Source organism: Malania oleifera, chromosome 8 (genome assembly GCF_029873635.1).
Source record: "Malania oleifera isolate guangnan ecotype guangnan chromosome 8, ASM2987363v1, whole genome shotgun sequence".
In the NCBI taxonomy this organism is placed as follows: Eukaryota; Viridiplantae; Streptophyta; class Magnoliopsida; order Santalales; family Ximeniaceae; genus Malania; species Malania oleifera.
Genome location: NC_080424.1, coordinates 1,067,007 through 1,091,500, shown reverse-complemented (window position 1 = coordinate 1,091,500; position 24,494 = coordinate 1,067,007). Strand labels below are relative to the sequence as shown.

At 36.4% G+C, this 24,494-nt stretch overlaps 1 protein-coding gene across 4 annotated transcripts in view; it reads left to right on the top strand.

Moving 5' to 3' along the window:
- LOC131161464 (vacuolar protein sorting-associated protein 52 A) overlaps nt 1-24,494 on the top strand; it is a 107,062-nt gene that overhangs the window by 36,573 nt on the left and 45,995 nt on the right. For 3 of the 4 annotated variants that reach the window (XM_058117243.1, XM_058117242.1, XM_058117245.1), the window contains exons 6-8: nt 150-251; nt 12,785-12,868; nt 19,168-19,248. In XM_058117243.1, the coding sequence (XP_057973226.1) occupies nt 150-251; nt 12,785-12,868; nt 19,168-19,248 (267 nt within the window). The remainder of the gene's footprint in view (nt 1-149; nt 252-12,784; nt 12,869-19,167; nt 19,249-24,494) is intronic. The other variant, XM_058117244.1, reaches the window with a different exon arrangement.

Here is a 24,494-nt window from a genome sequence, read left to right as displayed (position 1 = left end):
TATTATGTTGTTTATTATGACTGTGTCATTATGTTATATATTTTGGTGATTTTCTTCCTTCATTTTTCTGATTTTTTGCTTTTTGTCCTAATACTTATGAAAACTGTAGTTGAATTTTTGGGTCTTTGTCCACTGATTCATTGAAACAGGACTATATAAAAGAAAGTGACAATCTGGTGTCTCTGCATGATCAGATTCGAGATTGTGATCGCATTTTGTCACAAATGGAAACTCTTCTCAGCGGATTTCAGGTATCTTAATATTTGCTTTGTATTTGGACGACTATTTGTTACTGGCATAGTGTGTGCATGTGTGTGTGCATGCTGTTTCTACTGATGAAAGGCATGCCAATTCTATATTTTTGGGAAAAAAGACAAATTTTTTGCCTTCTATTATCAACGTAGTTTGTGCTTATTCTATTTTGATTGTGATTACAATTCATCACTGTAAATTACTGGTGGAGAACTTTTTCATTCTCATTAAAATTATCATTTCTTTCCCAGTTCTCATTCCTTTATGCTGATGCAGTTAAACAATACCTGGTATCAATAAATGTTTTTAAGAGTATTGTGTAAATTGGAAGACCTACTGACAGAGTCACAGTGGTGGTTCTCTGATGTAGAACAGGAAGCAAGACCTTGGGAAGAGCCATGTGGGAGAATAATTAAGAAGAATTGTGTTAAGGGGTTGTTGGGTTTAATTAGTTGTTTATCATATATTTATTTTAATTAGTATAATCTTTTGTGTATTTTGGGGGCTTGTTTGTAATATTTGTGTAAATTATGGGTTTGTTTGTAATTCATTTAATTTTTAGGGGTATGTGTGTAATTTTATATTTAGGCTTTCTTATAACTAGTGTGTGAAAGCCATGTTGTAAGTTAGTTGTTGATGAATTTGAATTGAAGTAAACATGAGTTTTCCCCCTGGTATCTCCTCTCTCCTCCTTTCTGCTTCCTTCTCTTCTAATTTCTCCATGGCTGCAGAACCTTGATGCTGCCCCTGCATCATTTGGTATCAGAGCCCAACTTTGATCTCCATTCTACCATTTCAATCCCCCCATCATCCCCTTCTCTTCTCTTTTACCCTGTGTTCTTCTCCCTCTCTCTTCTTCTAATTTTCTCTCCAAATCCTCTCTATTCCTGATTTCTTCTCTTCTTCTCCCATCTTCTCTGTTCTGATCTCCTGTTCTGTCACTAATCCTCTGCTGCCCAGCAGCCTTCTGCCCTCTTTCTTCTTCTCTGTTCCCTTCTCCTTCTCTTCTTCTTCTTTTCTTTAATTCTCTCACATAACTCTCTCAACCCTCTTTCTCATTGCTGAATTCTGTTGCTGTCTCTTGGCAGTTTCTGTCCAGCAACTCCTCCAACCTCCATTCTCTTCTTTTCTCTCCTTCAGTTTCTTAACTCTCTCTCTCTCTCTCTCTCTGAATTTCAGTTTTAAAAAAAAAAAAACTGAAAAGCAGTTCTACAGTTTCTGAACTTCCTCAGAAATTCCAGTCTTGTCCCATTTTTCAAAACTCTGACTTCCAGCCTAGATTCTGCAACACCACCCACACCACCAAAAACAGAAACCCCTGAAACTCTTCCCCTCAAAATTTCATCACCAATCGACCAGCCGTGAAGCCCTATGCACCACCTGAAATTCTCCAGCTGCTGGCTCCTTCAAAATCCACCCTTGACGGAGTTTTTTTGACACGCCACCACCACCATTCGACTCACCACCCTTTGATCTACCACTCCCCAGAAAATCATTGCCAGAAAGTGGCCGCTGGCAACTCATGTACCCCACACGCCCGGGACTGCGAGTGAGGATTCTGCTGGACTTCCTCCTGCTGCCAGAATTGCGAGAAATTGGTTCTCACTACGAGAAATTGGCGTTTTCTCCATGATATTTTGATATGCAGCAAGATATTTTGATCGAGGATGCTAAATTGCAAGCAAGTGTGATAATTTTTGGCATGAAACCCTAGACATTGTCACTCCAGTATCAAAAATCAGGTTTCGTTGCTGTAATTTGTGAGTTTTCTTTGTGAATTTGTTTCATTTCAGCAAGGCAATCAATATCAAAGGTGAATTGAAGATAGTTTTTGAGAAATTGGTAGTAGGGCTTGTGGGAAATTGTGTTAATAGGGCTTGTGGGAAATTGTGTTAGAAGGGTTGTGATATATAGTTGCAGCATATATGTATATATGCATAAATTCAGCGACATGGTAACATAGTATAGGACAAACGAATGCCATTTATCATAACTGGGGCACAATTTCAAGCTTTTCAACACCTTTCTCAAATGCGGACAAAAGGTTTGCAAAATCATTATTGTTGGAAGATGTCCAATGAATGTGGTTTCCATAAATGGAGTCACTCGAATGCAGCTTCATCCGGAACCTCACCTTAGCCTTATGAGATGTATTGGGTTGGTAACTCCATTGTACATGTTTATGAAAGATGTTTGGTTTCCTTCCAAATGGGTGAATATTTTGCTAGTTTTTGGTGTGATATCCTACCTATGAAGATTGGCCATGTACTCCTTGGTTCTTCTTGGTTGGATGATTTGGGTGTGACTCAAGGTATTGAGAGTACATATGTCATCCACTATAATGGGAAGAAAATCATTTTGAAGTCTGCTCGACCAATTAACCAAGGCAAAGAATTAGTCACATTTACTCAACTTGAAAACATTACAAGCAAGGTTTGAAGACATCCAAAGTCTTTCAAACACTCCTATCGTTGAGTTTGTTATCCTTGATATGTTCATTGATGTTAATTCTCAAGTCTATGGTGTTGCCAATGGAACGTGATTTCTTGTCTCATTCAAGCACTGACTTTTGAAGAGTCCAGGTTTGCTTCTCCCATTTGATTCTCCAAAATTTAAAAATTCAAGGTCAAATTTTTTCTATTTGCAGAAGAGTTGTAGGACAAGAAGCAAGACCTTGGGAAGAGCCATGTTGGAGAATAATTAAGAAGAATTGTGTTAAGAAATTTAGAATTGTCAAATGAGGAAAAGACTAAAAATATAAGATTTATTCGAAAAATTAGAGTTAACAAAGTTAAGTTTGCACTAAAAAAGATGAAAAATGGGAAAGCTATGGGACCAGATAACATCCCAATTGAAGTTTGGAAATGCTTGGGTGATAACGGAATTATATGGTTAACTAATTTATTTAATACAATTGTAAAAACTAAGAAAATGCCAGATGAATGGAGGAAAAGTACTTTAATACCTATATATAAAAATAAAGGAGATATTCAAAATTGTAATAACTATCGTGGAATTAAACTTATGAGTCATACGATGAAACTATGGGAAAGAGTAGTTGAACAAAGATTAAGGTTAGAAACGAAGATCTCAGAAAATCAATTTGGTTTTATGCCTGGGAGATCTACCACAGAAGCTATTTATCTTTTAAGAAGATTAATGGAAAAGTTTAGAGCAAAGAAGAGGGACTTGCATATGATATTTATTGACCTTGAGAAAGCATATGATAGGATACCTAGGGAAGTTCTATGGTGGGTTTTAGAAAAAAAGGGTGTATGTTGTAGGTATACCGATGTCATTAAGGATATGTATAATGGATTAATGACTAGTGTAAAGACTATAGATGAAAAAACTAGAGAATTTCCAATTACCATAGGTGTACATCAAGGATCTACTTTGAGTCCTTATCTTTTTGCTTTAGTGATGGACCAATTGACTAAGAGTATTCAAAAGGAGGTTCCATGGTGTATGTTGTTTGCAGATGATATTGTATTAATTGACGAAACTAGGAATGGAGTAGAGGCTGAGTTAGAATTATGGAGAGAAGCTTTGGAATCTAGAGGCTTTAAGATAAGTAGAAATAAAACAGAATATATGAAATGTAATTTTAGTAATGATAGGAGGAATATTGGAGACAAAGTTAACCTTGATGATGAAGAAATAAATAGCACTTGTAAATTTCGATACCTTGGATCTATTATGCAAGTTGAAGGAGAAATTGAAGATGATGTAATGCATAGAGTTAAAGCAGGTTGGATAAAATGGAGAAGTTCTTCAAGTGTTCTATGTGATTGTAGAATACCCTTAAAATTGAAAGGGAAGTTTTATAGGACAGCTATAAGACCAGCTATGCTATATGGATCAGAATGTTGGGCGACGAAGAAACATAATATCCAAAAAGTAAAAGTTGCCGAGATGAGGATGCTTAGATGGATGAGTGGTATAACATTGAAAGATAAATTAAGGAATGAACATATTCGTGGTAAGTTAGGTGTAGCTCCTATAGAAGATAAGATAAGAGAAGGACGAGTCAGATGGTATGGACACTTGCAACGTAGGCCTTATAGTGCACCTGTGAGGAAGAGTGACTTAGTTACTGTGGGGGGCAGTAGAAGGGGTAGGGGTAGACCTAAAATAACTTGGGAGGAGATAGTGAGTAAGGATTTAATATCTTTGAATCTATCAAAAGAAATAGTCCATGATCGCATAAATTGGCGGAAAAGGATTCATATAGCCGACCCCAATTAGTGGGACTAAGGCTTGGTTTTGTTGTTGTTGTGTTAAGAAATTGTTGGGTTTAATTAGTAGTTAATTATGTATTTAGTTTAATTAGTATAATATTATGTGTATTTTGGGGGGCTTGTTTGTAATATTTGTGTAAAGTATGGGTTTGTTTGTGTTAGAGGTTATATATGTATTTTAGTATTGTTATTATTGAGTAGTTAGTATGTTAATTAGTGAGAGTTAGTAAGGGTGTTATTGTCATTTGTCATTAAAATGTATTTAAATTTGTAATATAAATAGAGGGAGAGACCTATCTTCAAGTTAGGTCATTCATTTTAATTAAATATTAACATTGTATCAGAGCATGATCCTATCTAAACCCTATTTCCCTCAGCCATTGTCGGAAAACACCATTCCCGCGGCTGTTCTTCCCTAATCCACCTCTATCCCATACTAAATCACAAATCCAACTATATACTCATAATTAGACCCCCCATGACAACCCACCCCACAAAACCCCATTGCCAGAGGGCACCGCACGTGCCCCATGCACTGGCCAAATGCTGGTAGGGCCGACCCCACGCGTCGGCGAGTGAGAGCAGTTCTGGCTACATTTTTCTTGTTCTTTTTCTTTTGCCATGCTCAGATTCCTTCCTTAGACTATATTATCAAGCTGTTAAGCCAGTTTTTTGCCCAAAAATTCAACTTTTTTCGACCATGCACTCACAGTATTCCATTAATTTATGTTCAGGGTTTGTGAAGGCTTTCGTGTGAGTTTTTTGGAGCTGTGGCAGCATTCGTATGTTTAGTTGTGAGGCTGTGGCAGTGTAATATCTGTCAGTGAGTTGTTCATCTTCTCCGTGGTTGCTTTGGTGCTTCACATGGTTTGTGATTTTTCCGATTATTGATTGTTCTTGTTTTTGGTGTGGTTGGTGATTTGTGAGTGATGTGGCAGTGCTATATCCATCGGTGAGTTGTTCACCTCGTCTGTCGTTGTGTCGCTACTTCACATAGTTTGTGATTGTCTCGATTAGTTTTGATTATTCTTCTTGTTTTTGGTGTGATTGCTGATTTTTGAGCGTTGGGGTGGAATCTATGAATCCCAAAAATTTGTTTCCTACATTGCTACCGCAAATAACGACTCAATAGTTGGATGGAAAGAACTATGTTCAATGGTCTTAAGTTGTTTGAATTTATTTAGCAGGATTAGGGAAATCTGACCACTTGCTCCAATCTGATTCTTCTGATGAGAAGAGAAGAGACGTGTGGGTTCAGGAAGATGCCTTGGTTGTTTCCCTTTTCTGGAATTTGATGGAGCCACAGATTGCACGGATGTGTATGCATCTAGGTACGTGCAAGGAGATTTGGGATTATGTCTAACATTACATGTATGCATGATTTATCCTAGGAGTACTTGCATTTATAACAAGGAGATAGTAGCATTGCAGATTATTTTGGAGAGTTGGAGCATATTCATGAGGAGCTTAACATTGTGCAACCTATAAATGCCAACGTTCATGAGATACAGAAACAAAGGGAGCAGATGACAGTTTTTTGTGTTCTAGTAGGCTTGAGACCTGAGTTTGAGGCAGTTCGGTCTCAGAAACTTAGTAGTGCTGAGCTGCCATCATTCGCTGATGTTTATTCTCCTGTCCTTGGTGCTTCCTTTAGCATGCATGCCTGCTCTTGTATCTGGATATGAGAGGACAACCTTTGCTACACAAAGTGATTCTAGTTCTCTACCAAACAACTGCAAAAGTTATCGTGGTGGTTCGAGTAGTCGTAGTGGTAGAGATGAATGAGGCAGAGGTCCTCCTCGCAAGTGCACTTATTGTGTACGGAATAATCATAGTATTGAGCAGTGTTGGGATCTTCACGGCAAACCTTCACGTGTTGCCAATGTAGCCACCATTGACTTCACACCTTTGGGGGCAGCCATTGCAGCCACCACCGCCTGCTCACCTTGGGAGTCAAGTGGGGGGCAACATATTGTCTCTATGTCAGACGAAGAGTATTCCAAGTTCCAGCAATATCAAGCATCACAACAAGCTTCTCTTCCCATTGCATCTCTTACCCAAACAGATGAGCACACAATATGCTTGTTATCAAGTACTTCTCATCCTAGTCCTTGGGTCATAGACTCCGCTGCGACTGATCATATCACAAGTATACCTAGATTTTTCTCCACTCTTCAATGTCCTGAAAATTTACCTTTGTGTTACTCTTGCTGATGGATCCACTACTGCAGTCAAGGGAATTGGGACTGTAAATCCCACTTCTTCTATTTCTCTTCCTTCTGTTTTATATATTTCCAAATTTCCTTTCCATCTTATATATGTTAGAAAAATTACTAAATCCATGAATTGTTTTGTGACATTCTTCCTTGATTTTGTGGTTATCTAGGATTTGAAGACGAGGAAGACAATTTGTAGAGGGCGTGAAGCTGGTGAACTCTTTCATTTTGAGCCACTATCTCTGTCTACCGCTTGCCTTATTGCTGCCACACCTTTCCAAATTCATTGTCGCTTGGGTCATCCTTTATTGGAAAAGTTAAAATGTCTTGTTCCTAGTTTGAGTTCTGTGTCTAGTCTCGATTGTGAGTCTTGTTAGTTGGGAAAGCCCTATCATGTTTCTTTTGCTTCCTGGGTCAATAAATGGGCTGCAAGCCCTTTTATGTTAGTTCATTCAGATGTATGGGGTCGTAATAGGGTCGTGACCAAGTTGGGTTTCCGATGCTTTGTAACCTTTGGGGATGATTATTTAAGAATGACTTGGTTATATTTAATAAAAGATCGTTCTGAGTTATTTCTTGTATTTTGTGCCATTTATTCTGAAATGAAGACTCAAGTTGGTTTGCCAGTTCTAATACTTCGAAGTGATAATGCTAAAGAGTTTTTTTGTGCGCAATTCACTACTTATATGACTTAGTATGGTATTGTTCATTGATCATCCTGTGCCCACAGTCCTCAACAAAATGGGGTTGTAGAACAAAAAAAATAGACATCTTCTTAAAATCACTCGCACTTTACTTTATCAAATGCATGTACCTAAAGTGTTTTTGAGTGATGCTATACTTTTGCTTGTTATCTGATCAGCAGAATATCATCCTTTGTTCTTAGTGGGAAAATTCCCTACTCCATTCTCTTTCCTAATTCACCTTTATTTTCTCTTCCTCCTTGTATATTTGGGCGTCTGTCCTTTGTTCCTCAACTAACTCCTAGGGTGGATAAGTTGGATCCTCGTGCTATAAAATGTGTTTTTTTGGGCTACTTGTATACTCAAAAGGGATATAGTTGTTATTATCCTGTGTTGCATCGCTTCTTTGTTTCTTTCGATGTTACCTTCTTAGATTCTACACCTTACTACACCCAGTCACTGAGCGCTTCTGAGCTTAATGAGTCTCTTCCTTTGCCTTATCTTCCAGATTATACGTTGCTGTCCTTGCCCAACCAACCATCTGAGTCTCCATGTAGTTTGGGTCCTTCTCATCGCCTTGATTATCCTTATTTGTAGGTGTATTCACGACGGCTGCTCCAAGGAAGAGAGTACCTTCTAGTTTCTACTACCACGCCTTTGTTTTCCACTTCTGATGATCATAATTCCCATGATATTGATCGTTCTATTGCTGTTCAGAAAGGTAAACGCACATGTACTCAACACCCCATTTCCAAATATGTTTCTTACGACTCCTTATCACCCTCCTATTGTTTTACCACTACTCTGTCATCTACTTCCCTTCCTAAATCTGTTTCGGAAGCCTTAGCTCATTTAGGGTGGAGGGATGCTATGGTTGAAGAGATGAATGCTTTACATGACAATGGTACTTGGGACTTGGTACCTTTTCCTCTTGACAAGTCTGTGGTTGGTTGTCACTAGGTTTACACTGTGAAAGTCAACCCTAATGGTTCTGTGACTCGTCTAAAGGCTTGTCTTGTTGCTAAGGGATACACTCAGGTGTATGGTATATATTATTCTGATACTTTTTCTCCGGTTAGCAAACTTACATCAATACACTTGTTCATCTCCTTGGCTTCTACCTGTCACTGGCGTTTGCTTCAATTAGATGTAAAAAATTCCTTCTTGCATGGCGACCTTAACGAGGAGGTTGGTTTATATGGAACACCAACCTCGGTTTGTTGCTCTAGGGGAGTTAGGCTTAGTTTGTCGGCACAAGAAGGTTCTATATGGTTTAAAGCAGGCTCTAATAGCAAGTTAATGTCGGATATGGGTGATTTGCTACCTAATCCTGGACAATACTGGAGACTTGTTAGAAAGTTGAATTATCTCATAGTTACTTGGTTGGATATATCTTTTGCAACAAGTGTTGTGGATCAATTTCTAGATTCTCGTGAGGACAAGTCATTGGGATGTAGTAATTTGCATCTTGAGATATCTCAAAGGTGCACCTGTCTTTTATATCGTGATCAGCGTCGCACTTATAATTATGGATATATAGATGCAGATTAGGCTAGATCGCCTTCCAACCGGAGATCCACCACCGAGTACTGTATCTTGGTGTGTAGTAATTTGGTTTCTTGGAATAGTAAGAAACAAATTGTGGTGGCAAGGTCAAGTGCTGAATTAGAATATAGAGTTATGGTTCACACCACCTTTGAACTTGTTTGGTTGAAGAACATGTTGGAAGAATTGGGTTTTCCACATTCTCAGCCTATGAAGTTCATGTGTGATAATCAAGCTGCTCTTCATATTGCCTCCAACCCGGTCTTTCATGGGCTGACGAAGCACATTGAAGTTGATTGCCACTTTGTTTGGGAGAAACTTGTGTAGAAGCTCATTACAACCGCTTATGTGAAGTCGGATACGCAGCTTGCTGATTTGTTTACCAAAGCATTGGGGTGTGCTCGTGTTAGATTCATTTGTAACAAGCTAGGAGCTTATGACATTTATGCTCCATCTTGAGGGGTAATGTTAGAGGTTATATATGTCTTTTAGTATTATTATTATTGAGTGTGTTAGTATGTTAATTAGAGAGAGTTAGTAAGGGTATTATTGTCATTAGAATGTATTTAAATTTGTATTATAAATAGAGGGAGAGACCTATCCTCAAGTTAGATCATTCATTTTTAATCAAATCTGAAGAGTTTGTAATTCATGTAATTTTAGGGGCATTTGTGTAATTTTATGTGTTAAGGCTTTCTTATAAATAGCGTGTGAAAGCCATATTGTAAGTTAGTTGTTGATGAATTTGAATTGAAGTGAACGTGAGTTTTCCCCCAGGTATCTCCTCTCTCCTCCCTTCCCCGTCATTCTTCTCTTTAATCTCTCCATGGGCGCAGAACCTTGATGCTGCCCCTGCATCATTCTCTCCTTTTATTTATGATATATGCCATGTACATAACAATGAGGCAATGACTATAATACCTCATATTAACTCATGCTTACTGACACAGCAATAATACATGACAATAATGCAAAATAATTAAAGTAACCAGTAACAGATGTATGAAAGTACTCCCAGCTCTTTCCCACCTTTTAGTGCACAATTGTGCTGCAGTTTACTATTGATTCAGCCATCTTAATCACCTTTTAAGTCAGCCTAATTGCACATCCTTGCACCAAACTGCTAATGAAGTAATGGCAGCTGTAGAAGCAACTGATTAGCAGCACAATTGAGTCAAGTAGATGGATAGCTGTTCTGTATTACCAACTTTATATAGAAAGGAAGACAAGATTTATGCAATCTGTTTATTTGTTCAGTGTTTAACCTTTGCGATTTTCCAGTGAAAGGAAAAACATCCTTCTTGTTTTGATCATATTAATTTTATGACATATAAGTCAAATTGGAATCTGATTGTTCTATGAATTGTTTATCTTGGTGTTTCCACTGTATTGGACTTGCAAGAAAAATTAAGAGATCAATAATTTAATGAAATTTATATGAGGAGAGTCTTGGTGCCTCTTCTATGTGAACTGCACTGCACAAAGAGACAACAAGCTGCTTGGATACCTTCTTATTAAATATCAAAAGATGTGCTTTTATAATTGCGGTAGGACTTCTATCATGTTGTCCAACTACATATCATTGATATAGGCTCAAAGGCATGATGTAGAAGGCACTGAGAAGCAACATTGGTTTTTTTTGCTTTTGATTTGAATACCAGAAGTAACATTGCAATTATTTTTATTTTTTTTTCACTTTGTTCAATCAGCTTTTCTTATGCTATTCATTCATGAAAGAGTGGAATAGCTTATTGACAGAGGTCCGCTAGTGTGCAATTCAGGTTTTCCAATAAGAGGCTCAGGTTTAGGACATTAAGGACTTTATTTTGACTAGTAAATATGTTACGTGTGTTGCACATGATTGTGTGTGAATAATATTTTGTAAATTTTTTTTTTTATATTTCTTAATGAAAGGGAGTATGTAGTAGGTATATTGATGTCATTAAGGATATGCATGATGGAGTAATGGCTAGTGTTGGACTTTGGGACTATATGTGGATAGTCTTCCAATCACAGTAGGTTTGCATAAAGGATCTGTTTTTAGCCCTTATCTTTTTGATGATGAACCGTCTAGGAGTATCCAAAATGAGTTTCCATGGTGTATGTTATTTTTAGATGATATTATCTTGATTGATGAAACTATGGGTGGAGTTGACTCTAAGTTAGAATTATGGAGAGAAGCTTTTGAATCTAAAAGTTTTAGTATAAGTAGAAATAAGACAAAATATATGAAATATAATTTTAGTCATGCTAGGAGAAATATTGGTGAAAAGATTAAACTTGATGGTCAAGATATTAGTAGTACTACTAGATTTAGTTAGATAACTTGGTCAAGAAATTAGTAGTACTACTAGATTTAGGTAGATGCCTTGGATCTATTATGCTAGATAAAGGAGAAATCGAAGAATATGTTATACACAAGTTAATGTAGGGTGGGTAAAATGGAGAAGTGCTTCGGCGTGTAGTGTGATCATAGAATACCCTTAAAATTGAAAGGAAAATTTTATAGGAGTGCTATAAGACCATCTTTGCTATGTGTATCAAAATGTTGGGCAACTGATAAACAACATATCCAAAAAATAAAAGTTTTTGAATTGAGAGTGCTAAGGTGGATGAGTGGTATAATGTTAAAAGATAAATTAAGAAATGAACATATTTGTGGTAGGTTAGGCATAACACTTGTAGAAGTTAAGGGAGGCAGCTTAGATGGTTTGGGGATTTGCATCGTATGCCAACTAATGCACTGATGGGGGGAAGAGTGAGCTAGTTAATCTTAGTGGTAGTAGAAGGGGTAGAGGGTAGATCTAAAATAGTTTGAGATAGCGAGTAAGCATTCAATAGCCCTTAAATTATCAGAGAAAATTGTCCATGATTGTGTAAATTGACGGAAAAGGATTCATGTTACCATCCCACCTTGTGGGACTCAAGATTTGGTTTTTTGTTGTTAATAAAGTTTAGATATATTTCTAAAACAAATTAATATTTCCTTAATTTAGTTTACAAATATTAAAGTAAGAATATATTTAAAGTTATTTATAAAAAATTATATTTTATCTAAAACTATGATATATGGACATTAGATACTTTTATGACATGACATAGATACAGGGACATGAAAACTCTTAAAAAATTAGGATATTATATGACAAGAATGCTTTGATTAAAGTAATGTGGATTTTTTAATATTTATATAATAATATAGATAAAAAATTTAATAATACTTTCATTATTTTTTTATTTTGTAAAAAATATCAATATATAACTTTCTAAAATTTTATGCAATTTTAGTTCAATTTACTTCCTTTATGTAGCATAGAAATTTACATCTTTGAGGAATATTTGGTCCAACTTTCAAAAGGTAAGTATATTTTTGTTCAAAAGATGTTTTACACTATTCATGTACACAAATTTCATTCATTTTGGAATGTTTGGTCCTACTTATTGAAGATAAGGATATTTTTGTGTAGAAATTGGTTTGCCCTATTCATACTTCTATATATAGTATAGAAATTTACTTCTTTTAGGAATTTTTTGTCTGTCTTTGAAAAGATCAGGATACCTCATTACATTATTTATACTTTTATATACCATGTAGACTTGAGATCTGTTTTTCTTTTTGGGCAATATTTTATGTCTGAAATTTATACTTTTATATATAGTATAGAAATTTACTTCTTTTGGGCAATATTTTATATACCATGTAGACTATTCATTACCTTGCCTTCTCCCTTATCTCTCGTCTCCCCTCTCTTGGCTGCTCTATATCACTTACTCGTCTCTTTCTGTTAATGGGTTTTGTATCATCAGAATTCCAGCATAATTGATGTTGTTTTGTTGTTTGATGTAGGCTGAGATTGGTTCTATTAGTTCAGACATAAAAGTTCTTCAAGAGAAATCTATGGATATGGGTCTGAAGCTGAAGAACCGTAAGGTATTCTTTTAGATGCTTTGTTTTTATAGCTTTTTTGCAGTTTGGAAGCCAATTAATTGCATTCTGGAAACTACAAAATCTTGCATTTTAAATGTTTTAAATTGATTGTCATCTTTCGGATGTGCCTTGACTTTTTGAATGTGCCTTGACTTTATGATAAAGGAAAATTGAGTAACTGTTAAATTCTTTTGGGAAGTAATATGTGCTTTGTTGGTTTTACTGTGTTTGAATGACAAGAAAAAAATCAGTTACTTCTTTTTTTTTTTTCTCTTTCTTCTTCTTTGTATTTTTTTTTTTGGGATCAAAGGGACACAGTGGATATATTGTTGAAGGGCTAGTGATGCCAAAATTTGGACATGGGCAATTAATAAACATCATTTCACTCTTGTTGGAAATTTAGTTCTTATACATAGTATTAAGCTATGTTAATAATTTAAATAACAAAAAAAACATATATATACAATCGTATGATGTGATGGAATGAGAGAGAGAGAGAGAGAGGAAAAATGGTATATATTTTACTTGCTTGTTTCAACACTTAAACAACCATGCCTATTTATAGGCTCACAAATTTGGTAGGTGGGTACACTATTCATATTACGACTACATTATTCATATTGCTGCTGTACTATTTATATTACAGCTGCACTATTCATATTACGGCTGTATTATTCATATAGTGGCTGTACTATTCATATAGTGGCCGCTGCAATTGGTAGTTAGCCGTCCATGCTGATAGCCATCTTGCACCTACCCATTAGCCACAATTCTTGACTAATCTAGATTAATTAAGCATGTAGAAGATGTGTCACATTTAACACTCCTCCTTGACACACTTTCCATGCACTCCAAGTTTGCTTCGCAGTTATTCAAATTTTGCTTTTGGTAATGCCTTGGTAAAAATGTCAGCAATTTGTTCATCAGTCCCGCAGTGTACCGACTGATTTCATCATCACTTTCAGCTTCTCCAAGAAAGTGATATTCAATCTTGATGTGCTTGGTCTTCCTGTATTGGACCGGATTTTTTGTTATTGCAATAGCAGATTTGCTATCACAATACTGTTTGGTAGCATCATGCTGGGTTTCACCCATTTCCTTTAGAATTCTCCTAAGCCAAATTGCTTGATTTGCAGCAGCGCAAGCTGCGATGTACTTGGCCTCCGTGGTGGATTGGGCAACAGTATCCTGCTTTTGTGGGAGCCATGAAAATACACCACTATTGAACGAAAATGTATATCCTGATGTACTTTTCATGTCATCCACTGAACCAGCCCAATCACTATCAGTGTAACCAACCAACTCTGAATTGTTTGTTGGTTTATACCATATGCCGATATTCACAGTACCTTTGATGTACCCGAGCAGTCTCTTTGTTGCAGTGAGGTGTACTCGGCTTGGAGTTTGCATAAACCTAGACAATAAGCTTGTTGCAAACGTGATGTCTGGTCTGGTTGCTGTTAGATACAATAAACTGCCAATGATGCTTCTATATTGCCTTTCATCAGCATTAGGTGCACCATCATCCTTGGTCAATTTCTGATTTGGAGCCAATGGTGTGGTGACAGCCTTGCTTCCTTCCATCTTGAATTTTTTCAACAGATTCTTGGCATACTTTTCCTGACAGATGAAGATGCCTTCATTAGTTTGAGTGATCTCCATGCCCAGAGAATTGTTCATCAAACCAATATCTGTCATCTCAAATTCTTTTTTCATATCCTCCTTGAACGTTGTGATCGGAGTGGAACTGCATCCTGTGACAATTAGATCATCAACCTACAAAGAGATTATCAAAATGCCAGATCCTTGAGCCTTGATATAGTGTCGGATCACTAGGACTCCTCCTAAAGCCACAATCTATTAAATATGTATCAAGTCTGCTGTACCAAGCTCGTGGAGCTTGTTTTAGACCATACAAGGCCTTTTTGAGCTTTAGGACTTTCTCTTCTTCACCTTTTACCATGGTTTTAAATAAAGGCCGCGACCGTTACATAATGCCGTTACGTAACGATTTTTTGGGTTACCAATACCGTTACACACCGCGAAATCAGTGGGAAGAAAAATCACGGCCGTAGCGGTCGTTACGGACCGCGACCGTTACATAAAGGTTGCTACGGCCGTTATGTAACCGCTACAGGACTGTTACACCAAATTTTTATTTTTATTTTTATTTTTTACTTATTCTTCTCACTTTTTCCCTCTCTTTCATATATCATTCTCAACATACGTAGTGGCAGGAGGGGGAAAAATATTATAATGAGGATGACAATGATACAAAAGTTACTATTTTTTTGAATGCTCACAATAGATGCGTTGATTAACAATTTGAATATACTAACTTAGGAAAATATTTTATTTTGATAATATTAGTAATGTGATATTTATGTTCTATATTTTTCAACTTCAACCTTCTTTCTTTTCTAGGTATATTATATTTGTATTATTCGTATGTCTTATGTGTCTAATAGATTATGGTGTGTACAATGTATTTTTTTTATCAATTAATTTAGCACACATAAGAATTTATCATAGATAATATCTATGAGAAGTATAAATAGGCGCACACGTAATTTTTCTATCAATGGTGGTTTAAAACGAATGTAAACTTGTTTCCCTTGCCAAATAAATTAGTTACATGAGCTAAAGGATCCAAAATACGCTAAAACTCTTTCTAAGAAGGGCTAAAAGCTTAAAACATGCAAGTACGCTAATATGCACAAGGTTGTGCATGCTTCAAAAAAATTCATGGCCATTACACCTGCTTCCCATTATGTAACATCCGTTACTCCGCTTCCCGTTACACCTGTTACCGTTACGTTACGCTACCTGCTACTGCGATTTAAAACCATGCTTTTACCACAAAGCCTGTGGTTGCTCAATGTAAATTTCCTCTTGAAGATAATTATTGAGGAAAGCAGATTTAACGTCAAGCTGATAAAGTTTCCATCCTTTTTGTGCTGCTAGTGCAAGAATGGTTCTCACAGTATCTTGTCTAGAAACTGGAGCAAATGTCTCATTGTAGTCTACTCCAAATTGTTGAGTGAAGCCTTTTGCAATGAGTCTGGCTTTGTGTTTCTGCACTGAGCCATCTGGATTTACTTTGGTCTTGTAAATCCATTTGACTCCTATAACATCCTTGTGAATTGGTTTTTTAACTAATTCCCAAGCTTGATTTTTCTCAATCATCCGGATCTCCTCCTTCATAGAGGTTTCACCGCTCCTTGGTGAATTTTTTGGTGTTGACTCGGTTGAACTCAGATGTGGTTCAAATTCCGAATCTGATTTTGGAGTCTCTTGGGCCACTGGATCGCTACGTGATAGCTGAGATGGTCCATCATTTTGATCAAATGTTCGAAATACTGCCAGTTTTGGATCTTGCTTGTTTTCCTCCCAATTCCATGAAGCTTCTTCATCGAATGTTACATCTCTGCTTACTAGTACTTTTCTAGTTTGCAGATTGAACACTCTATACCCCTTTGATTGAGAGTAATAACCCAAGAAAATTCCTTTTTCTGCTTTTGCTTCTAGCTTGTGCCTTTTTTTCTGCAGGAACATGCATGTAACAAACGTAACCAAATACCTTAAGGTGCCTGACTGATGGCTTGTGTCCTGCCCATGCTTCCAGAGGAGTCATGTTTGGGATAGCTTTAGTGGTGGTTCTATTCTGGAGATAAACTGCTGTATAAACTGTTTCAGCCCATAATTTGTTTGGCATCCCTTCATCTTTAATCATGGATCTTGCCATCTCCATGACTGTTCTATTCTTTCTTTCAGAAACACCATTTCTGTTGCGGTGCGTATGAAACGTTGAGTTGTTGATGTACGCCTTCTTCGTCACTTAATTTATTAAATTCTGTCGAGGTGTATTCCGTACCTCGGTCACTGCATAGTGTCTCAATCTAGCAGCCACTTTGTTTTCCACCAATCTTTTAAACTTTTGGAATGTACGAAATACTTCAGATCTTTCTTTGAGAAAGTAGACCCAATTCATTCAGGTTGTTGGTGCATCTTCCCGAGTTGGCAGCCTTCACGGACACTGTTCAAATCACTGATGGCAGCCAAATCTTTCACCATGGCTTTTTGGGAAAGCAGTTTCAAACTTTGAATACTGCAGTGCCCAAACCTTTTGTGCTAAAGTGAAGTATTCGCTTCTACTTTTGACATCAGCAATTTTTTAGTGGGGTAGTAATTTTGTTCACCATGTTGACACGTGCTATCTGCTTCTTTTAAGGGTCAAAAATTGCACAAGCACTTTCTTCAAATAACAATGAATAACCCATTCATCATCATTTGAGGAACGCTTAGCAAATTTTGATACAAACCAAGGACGTAAAGAACATCCTTCATGAATCTGGTACCTTTTCTTGTTTGTACAGCAACGGTGCCTTTTCCTTTGGATTCAACCAAAGCTCCATCACCTATTCGAATTGGTACTTTAACGGTAGCATCCAAATGAGTGAAAAAACTCTGATCTTTTGCCATGTGGTTGGTGCAACCACTGTCAATCAACCACACATCATCCTTCTTTGTTGTGGCAGCTTGACATGCATAGAAAAGTTGATCCTCCTCCTCCTTGGTCTTGGTCACACTAGCTTGCTGGTATTGCTTCGATTTGCAAGTTTGGTCAGTGTGACCAAATCTCTTGCAAATTTTGCACTGTGGTTTTCCTTTAAGCCAGCAATCCTTCTCGAGGTGATTGGATCTTTTGCAAACACTGCAAGGAGGGTATTTTCCTCTCTTTTCACCTTCCTTGGAGTTGTTTGCGATGCCTTTGCTCATCTTATTTTTTCCACCCTTAGATGGAAATCGATTCTTGTGTTGCGATTGAAAAGCGCCTTTGGTCAAAGACTCGTTTCGTTGCAAAATCCGTTGCTCATGAGCTTGTAATGAACCCACAAGTTCGGTGACTGAGAGCTTGGAGAGGTCCTTCGATTCTTCAATGATGCTCACCACGGAATCAAATTTTTCACGGAGAGAAATTAAAAATTTCTCAACCACTCTTTGATCCGTGATGTTGTCTCCATAGGCCTTGATTTGGTTGGCTACTTCAATAACTTGGGAAGAGAAATCCTTTATGAACTCTCCATCTTTCATTCGTAGATTCTCGAAATCTCTTTGTAGAGTTTGAAGTTTAATGGCCCGAACTTTGATGGTACCTTGGAATTCATCTCACAATGTGTCCCATGCCTGTTTTGCCAAAGTCGAATTCATGATTCAAGGAAAAATGGAGTCGGCGACAGCTTGATGAATTTTGGCTAGTGCGTCAGCATCTTTTTTCAGCCATTCCTTCATCGGAACTGTCAACGACGACATCATCGAACTCTCAAGTGATGCAGGTGTAGCGAGTGGTTCTTCCGTAGTTTCCGTTTTTGTTTATGACGGTTCTATGGGTTTTGGAACGCCGCTCTCAACTATATCCCACAAGTCGTAGGCTCGTAAGATCTTCTTGATTTTTATGCTCCAAAAAATCATAGTTTTCTTCGGTGAAGATAGGTACAAGTTGACTAAGCTAGATGAGGCCATGGCAATTTTGTCGGTGTTGCTTTTTCCGGGGTAGTGCTGAAGTAGTGCTAGATTAGTGCTTGAGTTGTGCTAGCGTTGTGCCTGAATCGTGCCCTTTGTGATTGACTTGTGCTCTTATACCACTTGTTGGAAATTTAGTGCTTATACTGTTATACATAGTATTAAACTATGGTAATAATATAAATTTAAAAAGAAACATATATATACAATCGTATGATGAGATGGAATGAGAGAGAGAGAGAGGAAAAGATGGTATATATTTCACTTGCTTGTTTCAACACTTAAACAGCCATGCCTATTTATAGGCTCACAAATTTGGTAGGTGGGTACACTAGTTATATTACGACTACACTATTCATATTGCGGCTGTACTATTTATATTACGATTGCACTATTCATATTACAGCTGCACTATTCATATAGTGGCTGCTGCAATTGGTAGTTAGCCATGCTAATAGCTGTCTTGCACCTACCCAATAGCCACAATTCTTGACTAATCTAAATTAATTAAGCATGTAAAAGATGTGTCACATTTAACAACTCTATGTCATAATAAGTGGAGTTGGTATTATTGTCATTTCAAGTTTTTAACTCTTTTGTTTATTTCACTGTTTGCATCAAGCAAAAAAAATCTTACATCTATTGATCCACACAAGCTTCTGTTATCTGGATCTCTCTCTCTCTCTCTCTCTCTCACATGCACATAGAGACATAGATACATCCGTTCCCTGTTTTCTTTGTTATTTAGATTCTAATGATTGGTTTTTATTCTTTGATAGGTTGCAGAATCAAAATTGGCTAAATTTGTTGAAGACATTATTGTCCCCCCAAGAATGGTAGACATAATTGTGGATGGAGAGGTATTTGTGTTTGTGTTTTTGTGTGTGTGCGTGTGTGCGCATGCTTGCTTTTGCACTTGTATCTCATAAAAACATAGTTTTGCAACATTTTAGTTGCTATTTGCTCATATCTGGTCATGTTTTGGTAGGCTTCTTGGGTTCTCTTTAGTCTATGTTTGCTTTATTTTGGCATAAGCGTGCTTGATTTGGCACTTTTAAGTATTTAGCAGTTTTAGACATGACTAATTTTTTTTCACTTGGTTTATAGGAATTGAAATTGAGAACAATAATTTACATTTTAAATGTTGCAGATAAATGCATATGTAGCTTGTTAGGTGCCTAGATATGATCTTTGTTCCCTTTGGTTTCTCTTTGGCTAATTCAAAGCCCTTTCTAAAATATATCGACAAAACCTATACTTTTTCCCCCCCTAGACATTATATCTTGAGGCCTTAGATTGTTAACTATGAAAAATGATTACGCCCAAAGAATAATGCGGTAGTTGTAGCTCAACTTTGGGGTGTTGATTCCACAGGGAGATGGAAAAAGGAACACAAATGGGCAAATAAAAAGAAAAAGAATAGTAAATGATTTTTAAGGAAAAACAAATGACTTCTTTTTAGAAAGATTTAAAACTAAGATTATTTTTGTGGATGGAAAATCAAGTTTGCAAGAACCAAGGCATCAGGAATCCCTCTCACAAATGAGATAATCAATCTATTTTTAATCCATTGGTTTTCTCAACTGGAGATTTCACATCCCAAATCCCCAATCGGAAGATATAGAATTACAAATTTTTGATAAATTCAAAAGTAAATTTTCTAAATATTATTCATCTCGTTAAAAACTCAAAAGCTATTAACTTTGTTAACAAAATCTAACGACAACAATATATTCGGAGACAATATTGCAGCAGAAGATTAATGTAACAAAATTAATAATTTGTCTTGAACATATTCATGGATCCTTACAATTCTATGGAAAAAGCGTGACTGAATCCATGAAGAGATTCAGATATATGAATATTCAAGCGCGAAATAAAACAAATAACAATTGATGACAATAAATAAAAAATATAAAAACATTGAAGAACAACAATATGGATTAAAAACAAATTCAAATACCTTTATTTGACCAAGTTCATCTCTAGCCAAGGCTAGGGAATTAGTTCCTCATCATAATATGAAAGAAAAATAAACTCTCAAGAAAACATTCACAAAACCCAGCCCCCAATCATCCCTTTTCTTCACACAAAGTTTTGCTTATATATGCCCCTCTCAAAACCCTAAAAAAACGGAATAACGTAAAAAAAAAAAAAAAAATGCTGAAAAATATCCTCTGGTTTTCGGGCTTGGATTGCGGCTCACTTTTGGCCCAGTAAACGTCCATATGAGCGAAATTCTATCTCACAATAAATTGTAGCTCTTTTCGTAAGCTTTCCAACGCCACTTGAATCATGCCAATCCAATATCAGATGAGAGAGTTATGATTAAATTACGAAATATGTCCAGCCTGTCTCTTAATGAATTTCGGACTTGGACGGGCTTGGATTGTGGCATACTTTTGACCTAGTAAAAGTCCGAGTTAGCGAAAGGCTATTTCAGGATAAATTGTAGCCCATTATGTAAGGTTTTCAATGCAACTTGAATCACCCAAAACCGATATCGGATGAGATAGTTATGATGAAAATACTGAATGGTGCGTGGAAACTCTTTCAAAACGGTATTATATCATATCCAATATTCTTTCCTCCAATCTAGGTGGCTGATCTTCTTCATTTATGCTAAGGGTTGACTTCCAAATCTTTTTAAATTCCTATGATAAAAATCATTGAAAATTAATTAGAATTAAAAACTTTATAAAATGAAGATCAAGTTAGAAACTTACCACTAACATATTCAAATTGTCCTTATAAATTAGCAAATAAACAAGAAAAAGTAATGTTCAGAGTGCACTTTTATGCACTCATCGAAAAACAAGCAGACTTTAGGACTAATATAATCACTCAAATTTATTTATTTATTTTTAAATACATTTGATTGATAAGCTGAGCTCACTTGATGATGATGATGATGATGATTTGAATCAGTGTTTTAAAATGCGTTTGTAAGGCTTTGAAGCGTTTTGGGCTTAAAATGCCTTTAAGGTGTAAGTGGAAAGGCGAAAAGCCTAAAAGGCGTACGCCTCAGGGGGAAACACTTAAGGCGTACGCATTTCGGGCTGCCTGATTTAAAACATAAATAAAAAAAAAGTACCCAGAACTCCAAATCTGAAGCCTAAAATCCCTTTCCTCCCTCTCTTGACGAAGCTTCTTCTCTCAACGAAGCTTCTTCTCTCTCGATGATTCCTCCGACGATTCCTCCAGCAACGTCTTCTCCTCTCTCGACAATTCCTCAAGCGATGATTCCTCTCTCGATGAAGCTTCTTCCTCCTCTCTCGACAAAGCTTCTTCTCCTCTCTCGACTATAGTAGAGGAGAGCCAGAGGGAGACGAGAGTGCTTGAAGGGTTTTCTGGTTGCTGACTTGCTGCTGATCAAAGAATTGAACACTGAAGCTGTCGAACAGAGCTGCTGGGAGCTATTTTTCCCTAGATTTCAAGATTTTGGGCTTAATGTAAAAATTTTGGGCCCTCTTTTACAGTAAAAACCAATGTTTTAAAAGGCGTAAGCTTTTTAATTTTTAAATTTAAAAATTAATGGGAACCTTTTGTAATGTTTTGGCCTATATGATATTTAAAAGTAATGTTTTTTTTTTTTCCATTATTCTCAAAATTTTCTCATTTTTTTACTAATATAAATTGATTTTATTTATTAATTATTTTAAAAAATACAGTCCCAAAATGCTTACGCCTCAATGCCTTAAGGCTTATGCCTCGCCTCGCAGAGGGTAAAATGCCTCGCCTTAAGCCTTTGCCTTTCAAAACATTGATTTGAATAGTATTTTTGAGGAGGATGAAGGATTGCTAATTGAACAGCTTAGAAAGTAGATGACTTATCTCTGCTTCAAGATGGAGTCAGTACAGGCAGCAAGCTGGATAAGGAGAATTTGGGAGATAAAAGAGGATGTGGCTGGAAATTGGGGATGCCAGTGTTGGTCTTCTGAAATAAATTTAAGAATCCAAATAATACATAACTTAGGATTAGAGATGAATAAAAGAAGAGAAGTAGAAGATAAAGCCAGTTGGCAGTTCTCCTGGAGCCTTGTGTAACAGCTCCAGGTCTTGCCCTCTTATAGATTAAGAATAAAAAAGATTTAAGGACAAAAATACCCCCACTCACATAGCCTTATTACGAAAACAACATATTTCCTTCTAACTGCTTAGAAAACTAGATGACTTATCCCTGCTTCAAGATGGAGGCTGTATGGGCAGTGAGCTGGATAAGGAGATCTTAGGAGATGAAGAGGATGTGGCTGGAAATTGAGAGCCAGTATGGGTCTTCTGAATTTGCTTATGGTGGTGTTTGTCATTTGAACTTTGAAGAATGAAGGAGATTCAGAGGGTCTCACTTGCAGAGGAAGATTCAGCTTTGATTCCTGCACTATCTACTTTGCCCACTTATTTAATTATTTATTTATTTTCCATATTAGATCATTTAGTAAGGTTTCTTTACCTTTCTTGGAATATTTGTGATAACTCTGGTTGGAAAATGCATTTTATCTCTTGCAGAGGAAGATTAAGCCTTGATTCCTGTACTATCTACTATGCCCACACTTTTTTTTTTTTTTTCACCCATTTAAGATCATTTAGTAAGGATTCTTTACCTGGTTCTGGATTTTATTGGAATATTTGTGATAACTCTGGTTGGAAATTGAATTTTATCTCTTCCATTGCAGGCTAACGTTGCATTTGATTCAATTTCTTGCCATAGAGGTTGAGAGGGACAATTGAGAACCTCTAGAACTCTTTGAGGGTATGGGGTTAAGATCACTTGATGTTTTTGGTCAAGAGTTAAGTGTGCAGGTCTTAGCCAAGCCATATGATAGGAAAACAAAAAAAGTTTAAAGGGGATTTCAAAGATTTAATTCATCTATTAATTATGAGGGTAAGAAGGGCCGGGGAAAAGAGACTACTGTAGTTTTTAAATGGGGATTCATAGTTGGAAAAGGGGTCTTGGGGATGTGAATGAATGCAGGGCTGTCCATGATAATATTGTGTGTGCTTCACCTGATATAGTTTTGTTGAGGAAACAAAACATCTGTCAGCCGACAGGAGTCTTTTTAGGAGAGCATTTGAGATGTGCAGTTTAAGGACTTTGAGTGTCTTCCTTCTTCTCGTACTGGAGCTTGGGATGGTGGATGTGATGTAAGGGTGGGCATCTTTCTTGGGTCGATTACTCTTTTTGTTTGCTTGGACATTTTTGCAAAAGATTAGTGGCGGATTTCTTAAGTGTGTGGGGCTATTATCATCTCACTTTGATTATTGAGGAAGTCGCTAGGAATTATCCAAAATGTGATCCCATGGTGCATGTTGTTTGCAGATGATGTTGTTTTGATTGATGAAAGTAGGAGTGGAGGCGTGGAGCAAAATCTAAGCTAGAATTACGAAGAACAACTTTAGAGTCTAAAGATTTTAGGATAAGTAAAAATTAGACAGAATATATGAAATGTAAATTTTAGTTATCTTAAACTTGATAATCAAGAAATTAATGGCACTAGTAAGATTTTGATACCTTGGATCTATTATTATGCAAGCAGAAGGAGAAGTTGAGGAGGATGTAATATATTGAGTTAAAGCAGATTGCATAAAATAGAGGAGTGTTTTGGGTGTGTTGTGTGTTTGTAGCAAGGTCTTAAATTTTGATTTCGACTCAAATTTCGAAGCTCCAAAAGAACGAAAATTTCGACAGAAATTTTGATTTCAATGTCAATTTCGATTTCGATTTGAAAAAATAACGGAAACAAGTAGTAAAGCATAGAATTCTTTGTGAAACTTTAGAAATGGTTAACAAATATAATAATATAAGTTTTAAGACTAATATATTACAAATTAAATACATCTATGTTTTGTATAGGGTGAAAAAGTTGTAAAATAGTATGTGTATCAAATATGTTTGTAAGATAATGTACATTAAAAAGATTCAGTTAATGCAAATGAAATTCATAATTCATTTAAATATTATTTATTATACAAATATTGATAATTTAGACATGAATGGTTAAATAAAATATTACTATAAGTTTATTTTTTCATATAATTTCAAAAGCACTTGTGGTAACCTTTTGTTTCAATAAAATAAATTAAAAGAGAAATTTCACTTCAATCTTGA